General features: G+C 39.6%; 1 protein-coding gene across 1 annotated transcript in view; it reads left to right on the top strand.

Annotated features, from left to right (window-relative positions):
- The window catches only part of ncanb (neurocan b), a 146,365-nt gene that overhangs the window by 116,384 nt on the left and 8,297 nt on the right, over positions 1-21,684 (top strand). The window contains exons 12-14 of the mRNA XM_075485086.1: positions 10,714-10,872; positions 12,617-12,699; positions 12,925-13,069. Coding sequence (XP_075341201.1) covers positions 10,714-10,872; positions 12,617-12,699; positions 12,925-13,069 — 387 coding nt within the window. The remainder of the gene's footprint in view (positions 1-10,713; positions 10,873-12,616; positions 12,700-12,924; positions 13,070-21,684) is intronic.

Here is a 21,684-nt window from a genome sequence, read left to right as displayed (position 1 = left end):
GTGTACTTGAGGGCGAGTGTGTTCATATGCATGTTCGAATATCTTCAGTTTTATGCATTGTAAGCTCGCAGCCTTGGATGCGGTTTCTTTCCGGCCTGTTACCATGGTAATCCTTTCTGAGGCTCAATAATAGAAAGTTAACAGGGCTCAATTCCTCCAGCAAATGTACTGAGAGAGACGGAAATGGTTTGCTACGCTTAGATTTTAACACTTATATTGAAATTTCCTTTTCTTTTTTTTTCTTTTTTTTTATACTTCCCTTTTCCTCTTTAAAACACTTTAAAGATCGTTTAGAATATTTGACCTTTGTTGTTGTTGTTTTCAGTAATGAATGGATATTTGCTAAACAGACTAAGCAGCTGTGGATAAACTAAGATCACCAGTTAGTTGCTTCAGTCGTATCATCCCATAACTGAAACTGAATGCTGAATCTGCCCTGCAGATTTTTTTGACTTGTTGCCTTATCAGTGCAGAAACCTATCACATGCTCCCGGCCGGACCTGACGGAATTGAAAAGTGATCAGCTGCTCAAATCTGGATTTTTATCCATGACTCACTCTGTAATTCTTCTCTTCTGCCATTATTACCTGTTTGTCTTTTTAGGCAGAAAATAACATATACAGCTAACAGTGAACTTTTTGCTTTGCTATGCCACCCCTGTAGACATTTCTGTTTCATGTTTTTTTTTCTTTCTTTTCTTCTTTCACTCCCTGCCTTTCTGCTGTCACACCCTGCACTTTGGTGCATCTTTTTATTCTCATTGTCGGTGCACCTATGGACGCTTTGTTATGCTCTGAGGGAGTTTTAGTGTGTGTTTTCCTGTTTGTCACTGTGTGAGTGAACGTGTCGGCGGGTGTCTGTGCAGGCTGCATTTGCTGTTTCTTGCATGTTTGTGTGATGCTTTCACATTTTATGGAGCTCAGAAGTTGGAGATGTCTTTCAGTTGAAAGAATGACACACACACACACATTCAGTTGCTTCCTTTCGAGCAAAATTGTGCCTCGTGATCTACTAATCTACTCTGTAGCCTTCTCATTTTAGCCCAGCTTCACTTAAACCCTCAACAGGCCTTCGAGGAGCATGCAAATGATAAATTTATTGGGAGGAATGTTGCTTTTTTCATCTTGATTTTTGTGACTGATCTGAGTTCTCCAGATCTGCATTACAAGTGTTGTTAATCTCCTCAATGATTCATGTGATTTATTTGTGCCCCATGCAAATGCTTGAAATGCATTGAGCAAAAAAAAAATCTTCTCGACTTTAAGGACCTGTTCCAAAGACTTTGCATCACATCAGGTACGTAGTATTAGTGTGTCAGGACCGCACTGCAGCTGGAAATCTGCCACTCTATTCCCAGTATTTGCCTTCTTTTTAGCAAACACCACTGTTCTACATGTCAAACATGGACATCGTATGACAGCTTTTTCATATATAACTTTAGCAGTTGAGCAAATTTAGGATAGTCTGCTATGTAAGCCATATGTTTTTTGTGTAAAATGTACTACAAGCAGTGTTTTGCCATCAGTTTATCTCCAGATGGAAAGAATTTAAGAAAAAGGTACTTTCTGTGCAAAAATTCGATCAAGGTTGCACGTGCAATTGGAAGTAGCTGAAACTAGATGAGACATTTGGCAACGAATCAGTAAAACACACATTCCCACTTTTATTTACCTGTTATATCCAAAGCTTTCCCGTGGAATCAAGTACAAATCAATTTCCATTCAATTTTTCCAGGCAGGATGTCTCACCTCTTGTATTTTCAGACACACTATATAAAGGAGCACATACTGTGCTCACCCAATGCTAAGTTGCTTTTGACAGGAAAACAAAAACTAGACAGCATTACACGGAACCAAAGGCAAAGTAGAGCACCGCACTCCCTAAGAGGACGGCGGAGGAATCTGGGGCAGACAGATATGAAGACTTTTGAGTATGTCGATGCCAACAGCTACACCAGTGCAGCAGATTGGGAGCGGGCACCAGACGATTTACTGAAGCTTACACAGTGAGACTAATGGGGAGCAGAGCAGACTGAGCTGACTAACAGGAGCAGGAAGTGCATTAGAAAGCAGCAGATCCAGTCCTGTAGTAACTCTGTCACTGTACTCCTTCCATCACTCGCTCAATCCAACTCATCCCCCCGCTAACCTGTTTTTCCTTAAAACGTGCATATTCCTTCATCATTCCTTCATGCAACTTTCTTGGAAGTAATCATGTGCACACTATACTTATTTCCCTAAAGAATATGACAACATTCAGCTCCTCGTGCTTTACTGTAGGGTCCAGTTCCAACATTTAGTGTTAGTGCATGCTGTCTAATATTTGTTTCTGGAAAATTTCACATTGCACCTTTAAGGTTCTTTCCAAACCTTGATTGTTGCTCATTTGTCCTAACCACAATCTTCATAACTCTCAATGGTAACTCAATTTCATGTCTGTTCAGTGGTGCTGGAAAGTATGACTGTGAGAAAGAGGTTGTTAGGAGCCGGAACTGTAAAATTTAACTGTAAAATTATTAAAGTCTGTGGGTGAGTAAGAAACTCATCTTACAAGACCTCTGTGGCTCACTCCCCATCTCTGCTAGTGGCCGACAGTGCATTAGTTAGCAGCAAGATAACACACCAAAATCTCCCATTAAACTGAGTTGCATAGTGCACAATGTAGGCAGGAGATTTTTACATGGACAAAGATGGAATAAAAATGTTATATTTTCAGCTTCTAAACTGCTGGAATACAATTTTAACCATTTGGTTTGTTTATTGTTTACTAAAAGATTTTTAGTAATGAATCTTGGGTGATTCTGCATTTTCCAGAGAAAAACACTAACACATACAAGCAAGATGTTAATAAGCTTTTTCCTGCTAAACATAGGCTGGGCATCTCGGAAGAATGTACACTTTCCATCTATTCCAAATTTCCTCAAGTTTACAGTCCTGGAGCCTCACAGAGAAAGTAATTCTCTCCATTTGATAGATTTCATTTATAATATCATACCATTCCCTAATAGTTGGGGTATCTGGTTTAAACCATTTTCTTGTGATTGCTTTTCTAGCGGCTGCACTCAGCATTCCAAACAGTTTCTTTGTTGTTATGTTTGTGTTTGTTGAAATTTGGAATCCAAAAAAAAGGTCGTACCAGTTAAAAATGATTTTTGTTCCGAATATGATTTCTATTTCGGAGTGAATCTTACGCCAGAAAGTGTGTACCTTTGGACAGCCCCAAAACACATGAAAGTGATTAGCATCCTGAGAACCACAATTCCTCCAGCAGCTGGACGAACCTGAATAGTGAAATGATTGAGCCGGAGTGATAAAATATCTACAAAGAGTCTTCCAGCCAAATGTTCTCCAGAAAGGTGAGCTTGAAATCCTCCATTGGAATTCACAATATTTAGTCCAGGCTTCCCCTGGGATGCACATGTTACTCTCCTTTTCCAATTTTTGTTTAATATATGTGCTATCTACTGTTTTGATACCCTGGAGTCCCAGCTGTCAGTTATACCAATCTTTTTGAGTGGCGAGAGTGGGAATCGAACCGCCAACCTTCCGGTTATTGCACGACCCTACAACCTGTCTACATAAATATAAAGGATGCTATTTGGTCCCAGCTTTTGAGTTTAGGTTCCAGATGAATGGTTTTTAGCCTGGTGACCTTTATCTTGCAAAAGACTGTCCTCCTCCTCAAAATGGTCAGATAGAGTGAATAATTACGTTCAAAGAATATACGCCCTCTAGAGGTTGTGAGGGCAACTGAATGTGAAATGTAAACATGGCATTCATGAAGGTGGCTGTCGCGTTGTAAAATTTTTTCTTCTTTTTAAATTCATCGCACATCACATAAAGGCCCATGGTTGTGAGTACAGTGCTTAGCAGCTCCATCCTCCTCTCGTGCTCCTCCTCTCAATCGAGTTTCTTGAAATTCATCGTGGTTATTTGCATAATCTTTTCCTCAAAGAAAACAAACAGCAATAAATCGTATAGTACTCTGGGGAATTTGGCTGCTTCATAGGCAGTAGTTCACTGCGCTTGTTTGTTTTGCTTTTTCATATTTGCTTTTTCATACTTCTCTCAGTGGTTTTGTGAGTCAGCATCATCTCTCAGATGACGGAGAGGCCTCTGAGTTGTGTGTCGGCTCTGTCCCTGACTCTGCTGCTGCTGTTTAAACTGGCAACTCAGCAGACTGTGTGGCTGAAATGTTAATTTTGTGTTTCCTGCGGGTCTTTGGAGTCTATTAATGCTAATGAAGATTCATGCATTCTAATAACATGTCAAGAGGGACACATGCCAAGACTGAAAAGAAAAGGAGTCGCAGCTTTTTTATTTTCTTCACCCACAGCGGCCCGCTGAAGAGAAAAAACGCACACAGACACAAACTTAGGCATGCACACACTCACACTCACTGGCACAAACACTGAAAATCCCTGAAGTTTTGCCTAAGCCTGGCAGAGGCTATTCAAATGGATTAACAGCAAGGCATCACTCTCACTCCATATGCTATTGCGTTCGACACTTGCCAAATCCCTTTCCAGACAGGAAAGCTGGTAAGATGTGGGGTAATTTATTCTCATTCAAGGTGCTTAATTAAACAATGTTCCTGAAGCAACTGCCATTCTCTACGCTGGCTACAAAATAAATGAAGGCAGTTTATCCTCCGCCTTAACAGTGAATCTGTGTATAAAACAAAACATAGAGGCTACACAAGATGAAAAATGAGAAAAGATGATTAATGAGTTTAGCATGCATGTATGATAGGAAGATGTAAAGCTGTCTGAGCTGTGCTGGAGGTTTAGTCTGCTTCTGTTTTTCATTGCTCTGATATTCTCCCCAAAAAATGTTTCTTCGGATGCAAAGTTATAAAACCACAGCACTCCCTTATCTTTCAAGCATCTGTCTGTGGTACATTTCCAACACAGCATTTACTGCATACCATACATTTACCCTGCTTTTAGACCACATGAAGGTTGTTTCAGACCTGAGGTCTGCAGTCACAGCTTCAGTGAAAGTGCTTTATTAGCCAGCTGTTTAAATTAGAAAGTTGATTCAATCAGCAGGTTGAATTCAAAAAGCAGGCAGAAAACACACATGCTTGTCCAAAATTTACTCTACATTTAGCTGCAGAGATCCTGTTTTGCTCTGCTCCGACTTTTTTGTTTAGATTTAAACGTAAGGTAATATATTTGGAGAATCTCGGTTGTATAAAGGGCAAAATAACAAAAACTTGAACAAACATAACGAAGACTACTTACTCGCACTCGATAAAGCAATACCCATGACATATTTTGTTTCAGACTCATCTTAAATTTGAGTTCTATTTCTTTTCTACACACAATTTTGTACAACCGCAAATCTTGGCATGGCTATTCTGTTTCCTCGTGGCAGAATCATTCTACCTCTACTTCAGTTCATAGCCATTTTCAGGTCTCTTCATGGATGTTCTAGGTTCAGGTACACACTCTGACAGGGTCACTCTGAGAGTTGGCGCATTCACTCCATAGATTCTGATTACTCTGAGCACCGAGGACTGTTTTGCAGCCATCTTTCCCCTTTCCATCTTTCTCCAACCAGCCTCCCAGTCTTTTAAAGAGGAATGACTTTTGTCCGACCTCTTTGATTGTTACAGTATGGTGCTTCCCTCCATCTCCACAATGGAACTCTGGATTCCATTTAATTACTAGTGACTTGTTTATCTGTCTGACCACAACCCTTTGCTCCCTTTGCAAGTCTGTTCGTAGTTCTAGCTGTGAAGAAATGTTCTTTTATACTTCCCCAAATATGGCCTTGACCCAAAGCTGTCTTGCATGTCTACAGACAGCTTTCCCAAAGCAGACATTATAAAGCCTCGCCTGGACCTGCATTCACATACAAGCGCTTTACATTAGCTTCACACTGTTTAAAGTCTGTTACCTGCCCACTCATTTTAGAAACATTTTGGAAAGATCCAAACACTGGATATGCACCAAAAATGTAATGTCTTTGCTGTCCTTTCCTTATGTTTGCCCACTCACATAAACTGAGAGCCAACTGTGTGCCTGCTGTGTGGGAATTTTGGCATATATCCCGAGAAAGTCTGTTCTGCCCTCATTTTTACCTCAGCCTCCCCCATCAGCATCAATCTGTAAAGACAAGTTTTTGGCATAATTTCATAGAGCAAGTGTTGAGACTGGCATTAGGCATTGGTGTAGTGTTCTGTTTCATTAATCCATGTTGGGCTCGTAATAACCATCTTAAATTCCTTTGATTTGCACATTCCGGGCACATTCTCACCTTTTGACGCTGGCTATCAGCAGATTCTCCTTTTCAGTCACTTTCTACTCCCTGTGGACCACTGTCATCTGCCCTCTTGCAAATGGCACACCGAGCTGTCAGCCTTCAAAAGAGTCACAGGGAGAAAGCAAAATGGCAGCACACACACACACATACAAACGCACGCAAATGCAAACACATGCCGTTTCATCATTCAGGGGATCTAAAAGAGACGAGAAGCAGAAATATCACTCAGTGATGTGGATAAACGACCCAATCAGTCAGCTGGAAGTGTATGGCCTTTTATATCCTAACTGCTCTTCACTAGCGTCTGTGGGAATAGTAATGGTTGAGATGTGCCCCCACCCCTTCCCTCCCTCCCTCCCTCCCTCCTTCCCTCCCAATCTGATAGAGGGAAAACAAGAAAAAGAAGACAACTTGAATAATGTCTAAATATTTGAAGAGGCTGATGTGATGTCGGGCTTTGAGCATTACTGTCAGCGAGTGGGAGACGAAATCAGCAGAGACTAGGTTGAATATGTGAGGGGGAGAAAACATGCCTGTTTATTTCTGATCTCTCCTTTTACTTTTTCTCTTCTAATATTTGCCTCCTACTCTTTTTTTCTCTCATTCAATTTTTTTGTCTTTCTGTTTTCTTTTCCTCCTATTCTGTAGCGCATTTGTCACCTAGTTCACCTTTTTGTCCTTCCGAGACACTTTTTTTCCCCCTTTTCTTACATATAGTGTGCAAAGTTTGCGTTTGTGTTGGCAGAAAATTGCTCATGTTTTGAACACATGGGTTTTAGGCTTTAATGGGAGCAACGCCGCTGGCCAAGTGGTCAGTGTGGTCCCCACAGAAGAAGTCGGAATTGAATTAAGGTGTGCATGTTTAATTTATAGTGCACATTTGTCCGTATGTGTGTTTCCTCTCGCTGTTCCTCTCTCTGTCAAACCTTCCCTGACTCTCTTGTCCCTGCTCTGCAAGATAAGAACCTTTTCTCCACCTTCTTAAGCAAAATGTGCTACAATGTTTGAAGGATTTACATTATACATTACATCACCAATATTTTTTTTAGAAATGAACAGCAGCATCTTCTTACTCTGGACTAAGTAGATGCCCAGACTGAAGAAGGTACCACCTACACGGAATGCTCTTCTTTTTTAAAATCCTTCAGTGAAATTCTCAATTATGTGTATCAGGCCGTGCAATTATCCACTTAGAAATATGACAGCTCGCTCAGTCTGGGACACTGTGTTAAACTGATTACATTGTTAGGTCGGACTGTGCAGTTTATATCAATAAATATGTCATCATGGACTGATTGAGATTTCCCTAAACAATTTATAGTCAGAATAAAGGAATCTTGAATCAAATACGCTGGGAAATTGAGATCCTGGCATTGTTCCTGACTATCAGTCATGTTACTCCCAGGCCTCTAATATTATGACACGTTGAAAAAGCAGTGGATGGATGGATGGATATGTTTTCCACAGGTCCGTGTCTAACCTGTGAAAGCGTTTTTTTCATGGGTCAATTATTTCAGTTATTTGATGATTGAGTCGACAAAAAATGTACAAATTATGGAAATGTAGGTTGCTGTTTTGATTGTTATTTAAAGAATTTTATTACAATGCCATGACCAGTCACTGCAGTTTTGCCCCCTGGATCTGCTCAAATCCAGTAATGTCTGTAAGCAACAAACCTTTCTATACTGCGACAGGGCTAAAACAGACACACAGCCACACTTACTGCTCCTTCAGAGTATCAGCTTCACCAGTCGCGCATGTCTTTGGAACTTCTTGCTGTGAGGCAATACTGCGTCACCAGAAAAGCCTCAGGGGGGGGGGGGGCGCATTGTTCATATAGGGCCACTGTTAATCTTACAATCCAGTCTTTCCTTTAGAGCTTATTCCAGAATTCATTAAGTCAAGCAAAGAGCAAAAAGTATAAATCTGTTGTCTTAAACTATCAGTTTGTGTAACATACATATGGCTTGGGCAGTAGGGTTCTCTGGGAATGTTTTGCTCTTTATTTTACTTATGTAAATGGTTCTGATAAAGAAACTAGTTCTTTTTTTCTGCTATATCAAGGTTGTGAGGTGGACATTATGCAGTGTTATGAACATTATTGTTAAGTCATTGGTCCTGATGTTGGTTTTTCAGACCTTGAGAGTGCATTTGAGTTGGAGAAACCACAAAACCCATCAGATATTGTATTGTTTTCAAGGTTCTCTAGCTGGCTATAGATATTTTTAGTATCTATAGATATAGACATAGTAGTATTATTATGTCCGCTGAGTTCAAGATTTCTTTTCAATTTCTATTTTTGCCTCTGAGCATTGTAAAGGAGTATAAAAGTGTGATTTATGAATTCCATCTATCAGAGGATTGAACTCTCACCCTTTAGAGACAGATTCAGCTCTAACATTCGCCATTACAAGTAGATGAAGGTCCCCTCGTGTTAAACCCAGGAACATCTTGCTCAAAAGCAGTTTGGCCAACCAGAGGGCCACTAAGCCACCCAGAGGAGGCTGAACCTGTTAAAACGGCTAATTGGTTTAATGCCATTAGAGTGTTTCGAGGTCATCAGATTAAAATCCTACTCTACCAGGAGAAATTTGAGCTGGCAGGTTAATGAAGCAATACTCCACATTAACAGAATTTACATAATAACTACGCTGGTGACTTACAGCAGTGCTTGGAAGACTTGAGGAAATGAATAAAGAGGAAATCCAATTGTCCCACTCCTGAGCTGAAGTTCCAGCAGGCACCAAAGACGTGTGCTGGACTAACAAAATAATTATCTCGTGCAGAAAACGCATACAAGCTCTCATGAGGGGTTGACGCAAGTTCACCTGCAGCTTTAAGTCATCAGCACACATCCAATCTGGTTGTGTGATTACCTGCAGTGCTATTATGTGGGGCTAAATTCATGCAGACAGACTTGTGGATGAATGATGAATTTCAAACTGTTCAGAGAGCACCAGAACATTGTCGAACAGGTCAGCCACTTGCCCCCATTCATTTTCTTGAAATCAAATGTTATTTTCACTCCTCTTTTCTGTCCCTCCCTGCCTGGCCCCACAGACAGTTAACAAGCATTCATCTGTGTCTGATTTTTGACACCGCAGAGGTTCATGTTTACTGACTGAGACGTGGCAAAGAAATTAAAGAAGTACTTATTGCATATTGTGACGTGCTGCTGCACGTTAGGCATACACATTCATTATTGCTCGCTGTCAGTGAATCAGTCAATTCCACACTCACTTTGTTTAGTGTACATACAACTTCAGCACAGATTCAGTGTTGCACTCCTGGACCTCTCTTTCATAAAATGAGACAAAATGTAGCCTCAACTAAGGAGAGCCAATGTCACAATGACCCATTGGGTGAAATAATGTCATTGCACTTCACAGCACTGGACCTCGAAAGGCCCTGAACAACACTCTGAATGTAGTGGACTTCAACTGTGTGTAAAGCAGAGGTTTTGAAGCCCTCACAGTCCTTATTTCATATTACTCCATGGAAAACCTTTCAGGATGAACTACTTCACCCGTCTCTACTCTCTTCTCATATTCTGTCCTTCCTGCTCCTGCCCCACATAGCCAAGACCACGTATCCCTCTGCACACTAAGCAGGGCCCCATACGGCCCAATTTGCACTGCAAAATTTACTGGTGTCGCTTCACATTTGTTTGGGGAAAAGCCGAGGCCATTTCCTGATCTAAATGCTGCTGGGAAGGGGGCAAAAATGGGGGTGAGGGAGAGGGGAAACTGGTGATGACTCGGCTGACAGATCAACTCCATCAGCTAAATATACATTTACAGACATCAGATACACACACATTTGCATGCCCGCATTCATGCACACCAACAGCGCGAAAAATGAAGCTGAAAGCCACAAAGCTAAACCCCAGAGAGATGAGAGCAGAGGGAATAGATGAGAGAGATGAAGGGAGAAAAGGAGGATGGGGGGGTAGTCGGTGTGCTGACAGGACTGTGACGGGGCTTAATTACCAAGCAAGCACTACACACTGGAAGCAATTTCTAAGGATCGTTGTCATTTGAATAGATTAAAAAGCCCTTTCACTGGACTAAGCTGTCTCACCGCCAGCTTGCTTCCACTGTGGATTAAAAGTCAAATCAAAGAGGAGGAGGCACAGACAGAAGCAGAGATGGAGGCAGAGTGTCACAGAGGACACCTAAGGCAACATGGGGCAGAGAAAAAAAAAATGACAAGAAAAGTATTATGTCAATCTTCTTCTTCGCAGCAAGACAAAAGGGATAGAAAGTAATCCTCAAAGAATAAGGGTCTCCCACTTTTCAGTCCTAAATCCTTCTTTCTCTCTCCTGAACAGTACAGTTTAGGTCATTATCAGTCAAACAACCTACACCTGTCTTCCCACGTGGTAAACGAGTAATCACTGTTTTTGTCTCTCCATCTCTTTCATAATCCCCTCGTACACCTGAAGACACTGAGGGCTGCGAACACTCATGGAGGAAATTTCACGGCCACTGCTACAGGTACTTCAGCCGTAGACACACCTGGGAGGATGCAGAAAAGGACTGCAGGGAGCACAGCGGTCACCTAGCCAGTATCCACAGCGCAGGAGAGCAGAACTTCATCAGAGGTGGGTGGAAGAGACAGATTTGGCACACACAGCGCTGCCTGTGGAAATGAAGCTTAGTGTTTGTTCTAATCTGGCTCCTCTGTAAGAAATCTGAAGTTAGGAACAAAAGTTTGGAAAAAACAAGAACCATAACTCCTTCTGGGTCATTCTTTGTCAACTAAAGCAGAGGTTATTCAATTTTTTTATTGTTTATTTATAATACCATATGTGATGGTTAGATCCCCAAATATACATCCATGGAGGAATTATTTACAAATGTAAAGCCAGTTTTTATCTCAAGCCAAGTTTCAAAAAGGTTCAAAAAGGCTTCTTATCAATATTGTGCAGCTCTCACTTTTTGTATGAGGACAGATATGTCACTAATGTAAAAGCCTTTACTCATTTAAAAACATTTAGAAGAAATAACTTTGAGAGGAGGACACAATCAATTATAAAGTTATAAATCCAGTTGTGTTTTAGAGATTATATAATGGTCAAATCCCTGCAAAATATCAGTTAAATATGATTAAACAGAAATGTAGGTGAACAAATCATTGTGCATATTTTGAGTATATGTCACTGATCCATTTTTCCTCCAAACTTTTCAGGTTTTGTCTATGTGGAATCCAGCCTTGCATAAACAGCTTATTTCAATCCCAATGATAGATTTAAGGACTTGTATAACTTTGTTTTCTATAACATTGTGTCCTTTATATTTATTATTAAGGAACACAAAAAAAGATTGAGATTTAGCTTTTATCGAAAAGACTTGAAAGTGTCACATGACAAAATCATGTATCAACTTGAGAATAACAATGGGGATGGAAACATGGCGTTTCATGTTATTCTCTACTGTATGCAAATCCTATTTGGATTTTTGGCACACAAATTAAGACTTAAACAAGAATTAACTAACTACACTTATTGCAAGCTTGTACTCATGTTCATCATGGACCTTTTTGCCACTTAGAGCCATAAATTGATGCCAGTCTGTGTTATCATGCAAATAGACATTTGGTCTTTATTTGGTGCCTCATAATCCTTCATCTCTTCAACCTTATTTTTTTGCTCCCTGGTAGCGCTCCACAATGTGCTGTAAAAACGCCAGATCACCTCCAGCAAGATCCTGTAATTCTCGATCCACCTCCTGTTTTGGGCAGTCACTGGGACATTGGCATAAATAAAGGGCCCATCATTCTTCCACACACGCCCAGATAGCAAAAAAAAGTGTTCAATTGCCTTGAAAATGGATGTCTCCACCCCTGCAATAAAGGGATCAGAGCTATTAGGAAGATTAATGTGCCTGGCAATGATGTTAATCATCACAATGATTGAACTTCAATACATACAGTATGTGCAGGCGAATGCACCCCCCCCCACACACAAATGAGATTAACCTAGGACATCATTAGGGAAATTTCCTTTCACACAAACATAAATCTTATCACCAGTGCATCACAGACTCAAACAGTATGTTTCATTTATTGTTTGACACTTAGCTGCAACCAACCCAAGGACAATAAGTTTACATCTTGCATTAGACCTGCTGCTCAAACACACATAGACCAATGCTAGCGTCACCAGTTTGATCAATACTTCAAAACAAACTAATAATTCTGTTCCCAATCCTTCCAGCGAGCGACACACAGATACAGTTCACTGTTTATAGAAAGTTTGGACATTAGTGTCATATCACTTCTAAAGTTGAGGTGTCTTTTTTTTTTTTTCCTAAATTCATTTCTTCTGTTTATTGCATCCTAATCAGGTCTGAGTCATGACAACACATGGATCGGGCTGAACGATCGCACCGTTGAGGATGATTTTCAGTGGACGGACAAGATGGATCTGGTAAGGAGCCAGCTGTGTCTGTATGGTTTTGTGCACAGCTGTGATCCCAGCGGAGTGTAAAGTCCTAAAGAAACTGACAACATTCTAAACAGAAAACTTGATTTACAACAAGACATTTTTTACTGTTGATCATTTTTATGCAGTGGTGGTAGAGAGTCAAATTGGTTTCTCGTGTTTGTGTTTCATGACTACGTCTGTCTGTCTTTGTCTTGTGCACGTGGGCAGCAATACGAAAACTGGAGGGAAAACCAGCCAGACAACTTTTTCGCTGGGGGAGAAGACTGCGTGGTTATGATTGCTCATGAGAATGGAAAATGGAATGACGTGCCCTGCAACTACAATCTGCCCTACGTCTGCAAGAAGGGAACAGGTGAGGGGGAAAAAAAAGTTGAAGGAAAGGAGAGGGTGCTCTCAGGTATTCCGTTAACTTTTATAGGTGATTAAAATGACTGACACAGAGGTGAGGAGGAAGTGCGCAGCAGGGTGTAAAAGAAGAGCACCGAAAAAGAATCAGACACAGCGAGGAGTCGGACTCCAGGAGACTGGCAGAGAATGAGGAAAAGGGCAAAGGATGTCACATCTCTGGCCTGAAACAGTCTTTAAAGTGGAGTCATTAAATAGAAAGATGATGAAATGTTCTTGAAGCTTTTTTTTTTCTAATGTAAAGCAGCTCGCAGGAGTTGCAGCCCATTTTTGCTAAAGCAGAGACAGACAGAACACGTACCTTAAGGTGAGCACCCTGTGTCACACTTTACATTAATCACATTTCCCACAGTGAGCTTTGACAAATCACTTCACGTACAACAGTTTCAGGACGTTTTCCACCTGCTGCTCACATCGCCACTCCATTTCCTCTCCCAACCGTTCTGTTTTAGTGAGATTAAGCACATCTCAAGGCAGAAAACGTGTGTCCTGTTTTACATCCAGAAAACTTCAAACTAGCAGAGAGAGGAAAGGAAACTTATTGTTGGTAAGCTCCCAAAGTATATATGCTGCGATGTCATCTTCATTACCCTTGTTGCTGCTGCCCCCTCTCTGCGCTACAGTTAGGCCACTACCTGCTCCTCTGAGAGCCTGTTTGAGCTCATTTTTCACCTATTTGCATACAGGTCAGACATATGACCAGTAGCAAGAGAACAGGCTTATTATTAGCTTGGCAGAGATTAACAAAGTGGTGTAAAGAGATGCTGGGACAAAAAGACACTGCGTTGTAAAACTATACCTTAGAGCTTTGAATACATCAGAGCTTGCATTTATTCAAATGTGTCAAGACCGAATGAATATTCAAGCAGCTTCACTGTCGCAGATGAATTTTCTATTGGATATTGGATTCAGATCATGAGAGTATTATCAGGGTGATGGAACACTCCCATCACTCCGTTTGGTGTAAGTTGGTCGTAAAACTCAGTCAGAGCAGCTTGGAATGAGTCCTCTTTTCACCTTGACATTTTTATTTTATGTCAAGGTTGTGCAATGTAATAAACGTGTATAACATTTTTCATACGTTTTTTAAACTTTTGTAATGGAAAAAGTGAACTTCAGTCAAATGGACACTGTTGACAACCAGTTCTACTTCAAGCCCCAAGCAAGAAGAGGGGACTTCAGAGAGAAGCAAGGGCATTAATAAGCCTCAGCCCTCTTGGCCTGTGGAGGAGGAGGAGAAATTGGTGGAGTTATGGTGTGACCCAGAGTGGAAAAGGTAAAATAAAATAAAAAAAAAGATCTCATCATCTGCAGGGTCTTCTCTTTTCCATTTTGGCTGGGGTCCACCTCTTTGTTAGGTCCATTTCCCCACAGTTTATCTTCCTGTAAAATATTTCAGGAGCAAGAAAAAGGGAAAAAACTCCTAAATAATCAGATAGTAGTCCTGTGAATTGTGACCCTGCAGGATTTCCACCCTTTGCAAAGTTTGAGTCTATGCCTGAGAACTTTGTAACTTATGACAAATTATCTTTGAATGTGAAAAGGTTATAGTCTCCATAACATCTTGTATTGCATGGAGGACATAGGATAAAAGAAAATGCTAATCTCCTCTTCTGTCTAACATTTGCTGTCCCTTCTCTTACTTACCTTCACCTTTTTCATTTCAAATAGTATGATTATGCCAGTTTTCAGACTATAAATATGTTGGAATTTTCCTTCTCTTGTATGTTAAAGGCTTCTCATTCTTAAAGGTTATTCCTAAACTTTAAGGTATGTCGGTACAACTTAACTTTATACAGTATGTGAGCCTCAATAGAACCCTTAGCTTGATGCAAACAAAGTTTCTGTCGAGATCCACACAGTAACGGGCCTTCAAGGAAAAATGTCAAAAGCATTATTGTTTGTCATTATGTTAATTTAGGCAAATTATATCTCCTTGACCAAATATAGAGAACATTACTTCTGTTGCCTCATGCAAAAAATACTTTTCCTGAGGTGTTCCTGGTCTATTCTTGCATGAAATTAAAGCTATTTCCCTCACAAGCAAGGTGTTGCACCATCTCTGATGCCTACTGTCACATGTCCCCAGCATCCAGCCCACCTCTGACCTCAATCAATCACTTTTAATCACCAGAATCTTTTCATCTTCCCCTCGCTCCCCCATCAGCCTCTTTCTCACTCTAACCAACCCCATGTACTGTCTTGTCCTATCAGTGGAGTTTGTCAGCGCCACACTGAGAGTTCCCTGCCTGATTTCTAATTACCACAGCTCAGGTGATCTGTTTGTCTTCTCATCACATGTGCCTTTAGGACACCCTTGATCAGCCTCCTGGGGACCAGTCAGTGTGACGCATTACACAGATGGTAGTGATTCATTTATTTATTCGGTTAATTTTATCTGAAACAAAGAGAGACAGGCATCTGATTCGACGCATGCTCTCTGTGCAGACTTCTCACACCAGCATCCAGTCAGAAGTCGGGAAAAATTCTTACTTTAAGCTGATATCTGCTCTAAGCCAACAAGGGCAATTCTAAAAACTTTTGCCATTATCTTGAGATAACAAGTCCTATTTTCTCATGATAAGAGGTGATATATTTTGTTAATTCAGCCTAGTGAAGTTCCTTTTTCCATGACCAGTTGGTCAAACTCTTATGTATCCCTAGAAATGCCGCTGTCAGTATTACACATGTACACTTTGACCTAATGTCATAGTTTTTCGCCAACCGTATTGAAAATGATAATGAACCTTTGAAACTACGTGTTAACCACTCATTTTCGAGCTCATTTTGATCACCAAGTGACCTTAAGGACAACAAGATACTATGTGTTCTGATGACAAGAAAACGCAAGATCTTTGTTTTACTTGAGAAAACAAGCAACTTCAACTCGTTATCACAGAGAAAACAGACTTTGTTATCTAGAGATAACGGAATAATCCACTTGTGATCTTGAGATAACAGCAAACAAAACAAATAACTGCTGGGACTACAGCTCTCAGCTCTCATACTGCACCGACAAAACAGTGCGTTTAGCTGGAGAAATTTGTAGACAAAGGGGTGGAAAAAGTGTCCAAAAGCGATGTTTTATTGCTTGATCAACATCTTTTTAGGAAAGATAAAGAAAATATGGAAACTGACAGGAAAACTAGGACAGATCCTGCTTTAGAATGTCACTTTGTTGTTTGTTTGAAGCTTTTTCAGCGAGCATGTGACGAAATTTTCAGAAAGTATGAAAGCTATCCACTATTTATCTATGGATCATATGTACTGAGGGAGGAAATGAATTTTGCATGGCTTCTGGGCAGACACTCTAAGCACTTTGGGAAATCATGTGCTGTTTACAGATTTCAGCAGCTCGTGTGTCTTCTGAGATGTAATGTGATCGTTGTGCAATATACAAACACCTGACATTTCAGGTTCTCAAACGAAGAGGGGAAACGTTTTGATTTCCACTATGAATCACCAGCTTTACAGGTGTCTTACATCAAGGGACATGCAAATGTTCATTCTTCTGAATCGGAAAAAGTATGAATATTTTTTACATAAATTCCTTTATGATCTATCTGTAAATGATAGTAAATTTGACCAGTCACTGAAAAAGATGTTGGCTCTTCTCAACAAGCCAACATGAGCAGCCACAAACTTCAACAAAGGACTCCATCACATCACATTTTGCTGCTATGGATACTGATAGTCACTTTAAAAAGGTGTGATCAGTGACACAGCAGCTGTCCATAAAGAGTTGGGGTGCGTTTTTATAAAAACGAAAATTAGCTTGTCTTTTCAAATCACAACATACCAAGGCTCTAAAACTCACCATTTAAGGCAAGGCAATTTTATTTGTAGAGCACAATTCGTACACAAGGTAATTCAAAGTGCTTTACAGCTACATAAAATCACAAGAAGGCAATAAAATCATTAGAAATAATAAAAAATAAAAAACCCATTAAAAATAATCCCACTGTATCTCGTTTCTTTAATTTTTATGCAAACAAAAATGTAAGCATGACTAAATGGCATGTTGCAGGGAGCTGCAAGTTCAATTTCATCGGGAGTAGAAGCCTTGGAGCTGTTTCCCTCTGCTTCCAGTTTTTGTGCAGGCTAAAACATCCATCACCTGACCCCAGGTCTACATGAGCTTACGGGCCTGAGGGGATATCAGTTTTTTTTCTTGCGTTTCAAACTGTTTGTTGAGGGAAAAGGACTGTTGGTTTCCCTCATCTAAAATATAGTTTAGAAATTCAAGCAAAGTTGAAGAGAATATGGCCTGATGTCCAAAAGGCACAATGACATATTTGATCATTTAAGCATTTTTCTTTTATGTTTGAAGCAAAATTTTATGTAAGATTGTTAAGATAAAGCTTGGATACCCGGTCCGATACGTTATTTCATAGATATCACAGTTTTTTTTTTTAAATCTGCTAAGAATCAGTTTTTGTTTGGGAAGGGTTCATCCAATTTTCAGGCAAAATTCCTTCAGACCTGTGAGATAATTGGGCCATCTTTTATGGACTCAGCCACAATTTTCAGCGATCTTAAATTGTGGCACTCTGGGGGCCATTTTAAAACCTTCAGCTTGTACATGTAAGGGAAGCACATAATAGGTTTGGAGGTTTGATAGGATCAGTATGCTGTTGTAGAGGCAAACCTCTTCTTTTAGTTTTAGCCCTTTTCCAGATGTTTGCATTAAAAAAATGTTTTCCCTTATCATTAAGGGTAGCATCGTTTTTCATCAATCGATACCTTTTAGTCCACATGACTTGTTTTCTATCAACTATCATCTATTTTTTTGTTAAGAGAGATTTAGCTAAGTCTTTCCTTTGTTAAGGTCTTATTTGTACAGGTGTGAACACTAATTTGGAGTCTGATATATTTTTCTGAACATACCTTTTTCCTTTGTTTGAGTCATAGTATTTATAAATCTTTGAAATTTGCATCACATGGTCTTTGCCAATGATGAATTTGAAGCCATAGCCCTTACAAGCTAACCAAGAGTCATCTGAGAAATCACATCTGTTGTGGTGCCCCATTTTGCATCATGGTCCATTCCCTTTTTGTTGTTGTTGTATGTTTGTTTGTTTGTTTTTCATTTTAAAACTTAGCAACTTGATACAGAAATCTTGTCTAAAAAGATTATATTTTATCCTTAAGTTACTAGATTTTGCAGATGGATTTTATATAGAATATACATTATTAATATTCAAAGGAAAGTTGTCTCGTTGTAACAAAAATTTCAGAAGAAAATTGAACAAGCTGATTTAAAAAAAATAAAAGAACTCGAGGACTGTTGGAAAGTCAGTCTAAAATGGTAAAGATGCATTGAAGTCCAGAACATGTTCCTGCAGCCATGTCTTTGTAAAATATATAGAACTGCGTTCCCAATATTCAAGTGTCCCCGTTTAAACTTCTATCCTTTTTCTATCCCTTTTGTTCTTGACATCTCCTCTCTAACTTATTGGAGAGTTGGGGTTTTATTCAAGGCGTTCATTGGTCTATAGCAGGGGTCTTCAACGTTTTTCAGGCCAGGGACCTCCAAACTGATGGAGAGTTGGAGCAGGGACCCCCCTACTATTTATATGGCATACAATTGTGTTTTATATTTAACGGGGCCTAGTGCCGTGTATAAACATAGCTACTCTGTTATTGTACATTCAATACTAAGCTATTCAAATAATACACAGGTTAATATATTCACGTTTTTGTTTTAAACATGTGCAAGGTACAGGGTGGCCGTGCCACTGCCATTTATAAACAAACATCTAGCATACAACACTGAGCTCTTCAAATAATCCACAGATTTTAACTTTAAACATGCATGTAGATGGGACAATGAATCTTCAAACCATCTGTGGATGGCACACGTTTGCACACAATTTGTGAGAAAAAACTGTTGGAAAAAAAAAAAAAAAAAAATCGTCTAATCAACCAAAGATTTCGCAGACCCCCTATTGAAGACCTCTGGTCTATAGAAAGCTCAGCCAACTGCTCCTGTAATTAAATACCGGTAACTCTCCTGTTGGCATGGTTACTTATCAGCCGTAATAAAGTGCCAGAAATGCAGAAATGATTTATGCAACACAGCTTCCAAAACCACATTGGAAAAACCTTTCAAACACTAGTGTTTTTATTTCCAATGGAAAAACTGTGAGGAAAATATAAAAAAGATAAAGACACAATTCAACCAGAGCACTTGAACAGACTGTCACAAGTATGGTGCCACTATGATAATTCAGATCAGTTTGTCTTTTACTTCCTTGTCCTTTCATGGCGACAAAAATTGTGGGTGCCCAAACTTTTGCCTGCCACAGAATACCTTTGGAATGCACAAAACGTAGTGAGGATGAGACAGACAAAACAAAACCAGCAGCTGTCATCTGCTGTACTCACACAGCAGTTTGTAGCGAGACTGAATCTTTCCCCATCGACTGTCTCCATGTGAGTCTTTCTCCCAGCAGTGCTTGCCAGAGAATGCACGCATTCGCACAAGCATTTCATATCTCTCTCATTCAATCAAACATTACTGTCAGCAGGTGTTCGGATGCTTTGAAGCCATGAAGGAGTGCAGAGAACCAGGATCTAGGTGTCTGCAGATCGCCCCACTACACTACTTCTCACTGACAACCCCCCACCACGCAGGCATAAAGGCACAGGAAATACCTCACATTACATTACATTTTACAGCATGCACGCACACAACTTCTCTATGCAATCCTCATACAGTAGTAATTTCTTAGCATCTAATGTTTGACTAACTAAAATACAAAAAGCAGCTAAAGAATATTACTGCTACACAAAAAACTATTTAGTTTCATCAGCAAGCTTTTTGTGCTGTTTTTCTGATCCACACTTGTATTTTATCAGTTAGGGTAAGAGCCATATAGATTGAGAGATGTCTTGAGTGCATTTTGTAAAGAACATTTTATGGACTTTTTTCTAAGATCTAGACTATTTCTATCTCTCTGGTATCCTCTGTGCATCATTTAGGCTTTCTTCTGAAAACACCTTTTCTGACTCAAAGCACTTCCCATAAAATATATTCTCCGCTTGCTTCTCCTACGTTTAGTGACATTTTCTTTTATCCGTACTTTAGTACATCTGACTTATCTTACCCCCACTGCGAGAAAGCATTTAGCAGCCAAAAAGGCTGAAAGCACATGGAAAACTACCTTTTAGCCGATCATCTCCGGTGAGGCTCGAGATGCTTATTGCCCAGTCCTTCAACAACACATTAAACTGTAAATGTGGTGTGAAACTTTTCATCTGAAGTAATGATGCTGCGCTCCATTTATAAGGGACTTTAAAAGTATTAGAACAGGGAAATGGGAATTAGGAGGGCTTGTAAACCTTTTACGATTGCTGGTTCAGTCCACATGACTGATTTTAGCACTGAAGTGCAAACACTGTAAATTAGAAACATTGGATTTAAAAGAGGGTATTTAGTGGATACAATTTAATTTGAATGAAGTTCCAACTCATCTTAAGTAAGTCATGTGTAATTTAGAAAAACAGGATAAATAAAGCATCTAAGTTGAATTAGTGTATAAAAAGATTAGTTTGTGAAGTGGTGGTGATCATTGCACAACGTTCTCAGGTGTTTTCAGACAACTAATTAGAGATCATTCTTTGGATGTAACTTTAGAATTTCACTCGTGGTCCAGTAGCTTGTTTAGCAACGATTTGTTGATTGGTTCAGATGACAACTAAGAATTTTGGAATCATTTAAGGAAGAAATTTTGAATTAAGGTGTAGTGTGGTGCCAGTTTTCCAATCATAACAACTCAAACATCCCTTAGGGTATCTCTTGTTTAGTTTTATTCTTTTTAGCTTTTTTTTTTTTTCTCATACATTTTAATAAGAAAACAATAATTTTCTTTTGGAAAATAAATGCAATGTACATGTCATGCCAGCCCTGAGCCTGCAAAAGGTCAATTTAGTATCATTCATAGCAAATGAAAGCAAGTTTTTATGAGGCATTACCTTAAATTTGCATAGACTTGATTGGTCAGAATCATTTGTAGAACCATAGTAATTAGAACATACCCAGATTTATCAAGTTATTTGAATTTTGCCACTTTTATGTTGTTCAAGTTTTTGTACTCACTCAAGAGTTTGTGTTTTTCTAAATTTTACAGATGACATTTAAGGAGAAAAATTGCCACTGTCTTAGGTGTTTATATAATATAATATATAATATAAATATAAATATTATACCTGAATGTGTCTGACTGTTGGACAACTTCTAGATTTATGCCTTGATGCCCTGAAGCTGGGCCTCAATTCAGGGCAGGAGTTCAGGTCCGATGGGTCAGTTAACATCATGTAACTGTTGAATTGGGATCAAGGCCCAAAGCTACATCATAAAAGCAAAAGCTGAAAAACATACAAGATGTTATGTGTTATATGTTATATTGTCACAACTTTTAAAAATCCAAACAGCTGTGGGCTGTAGGTGCAGTTTTCTGACTTTTTTGTGTGTGTGTGTCGTTTAAATGATCACGTTGAAAGCAGGTGGAAGTTGGGCGCCAGCTACAGCTTTCGCATCTAGAAATTCACAACACATTC

Source organism: Odontesthes bonariensis, chromosome 15 (genome assembly GCF_027942865.1).
Source record: "Odontesthes bonariensis isolate fOdoBon6 chromosome 15, fOdoBon6.hap1, whole genome shotgun sequence".
NCBI lineage: Eukaryota > Metazoa > Chordata > Actinopteri > Atheriniformes > Atherinopsidae > Odontesthes > Odontesthes bonariensis.
The sequence above is the reverse complement of the archived record's forward strand: the minus strand, read 5'-3'. Positions and strand labels throughout refer to the sequence as shown.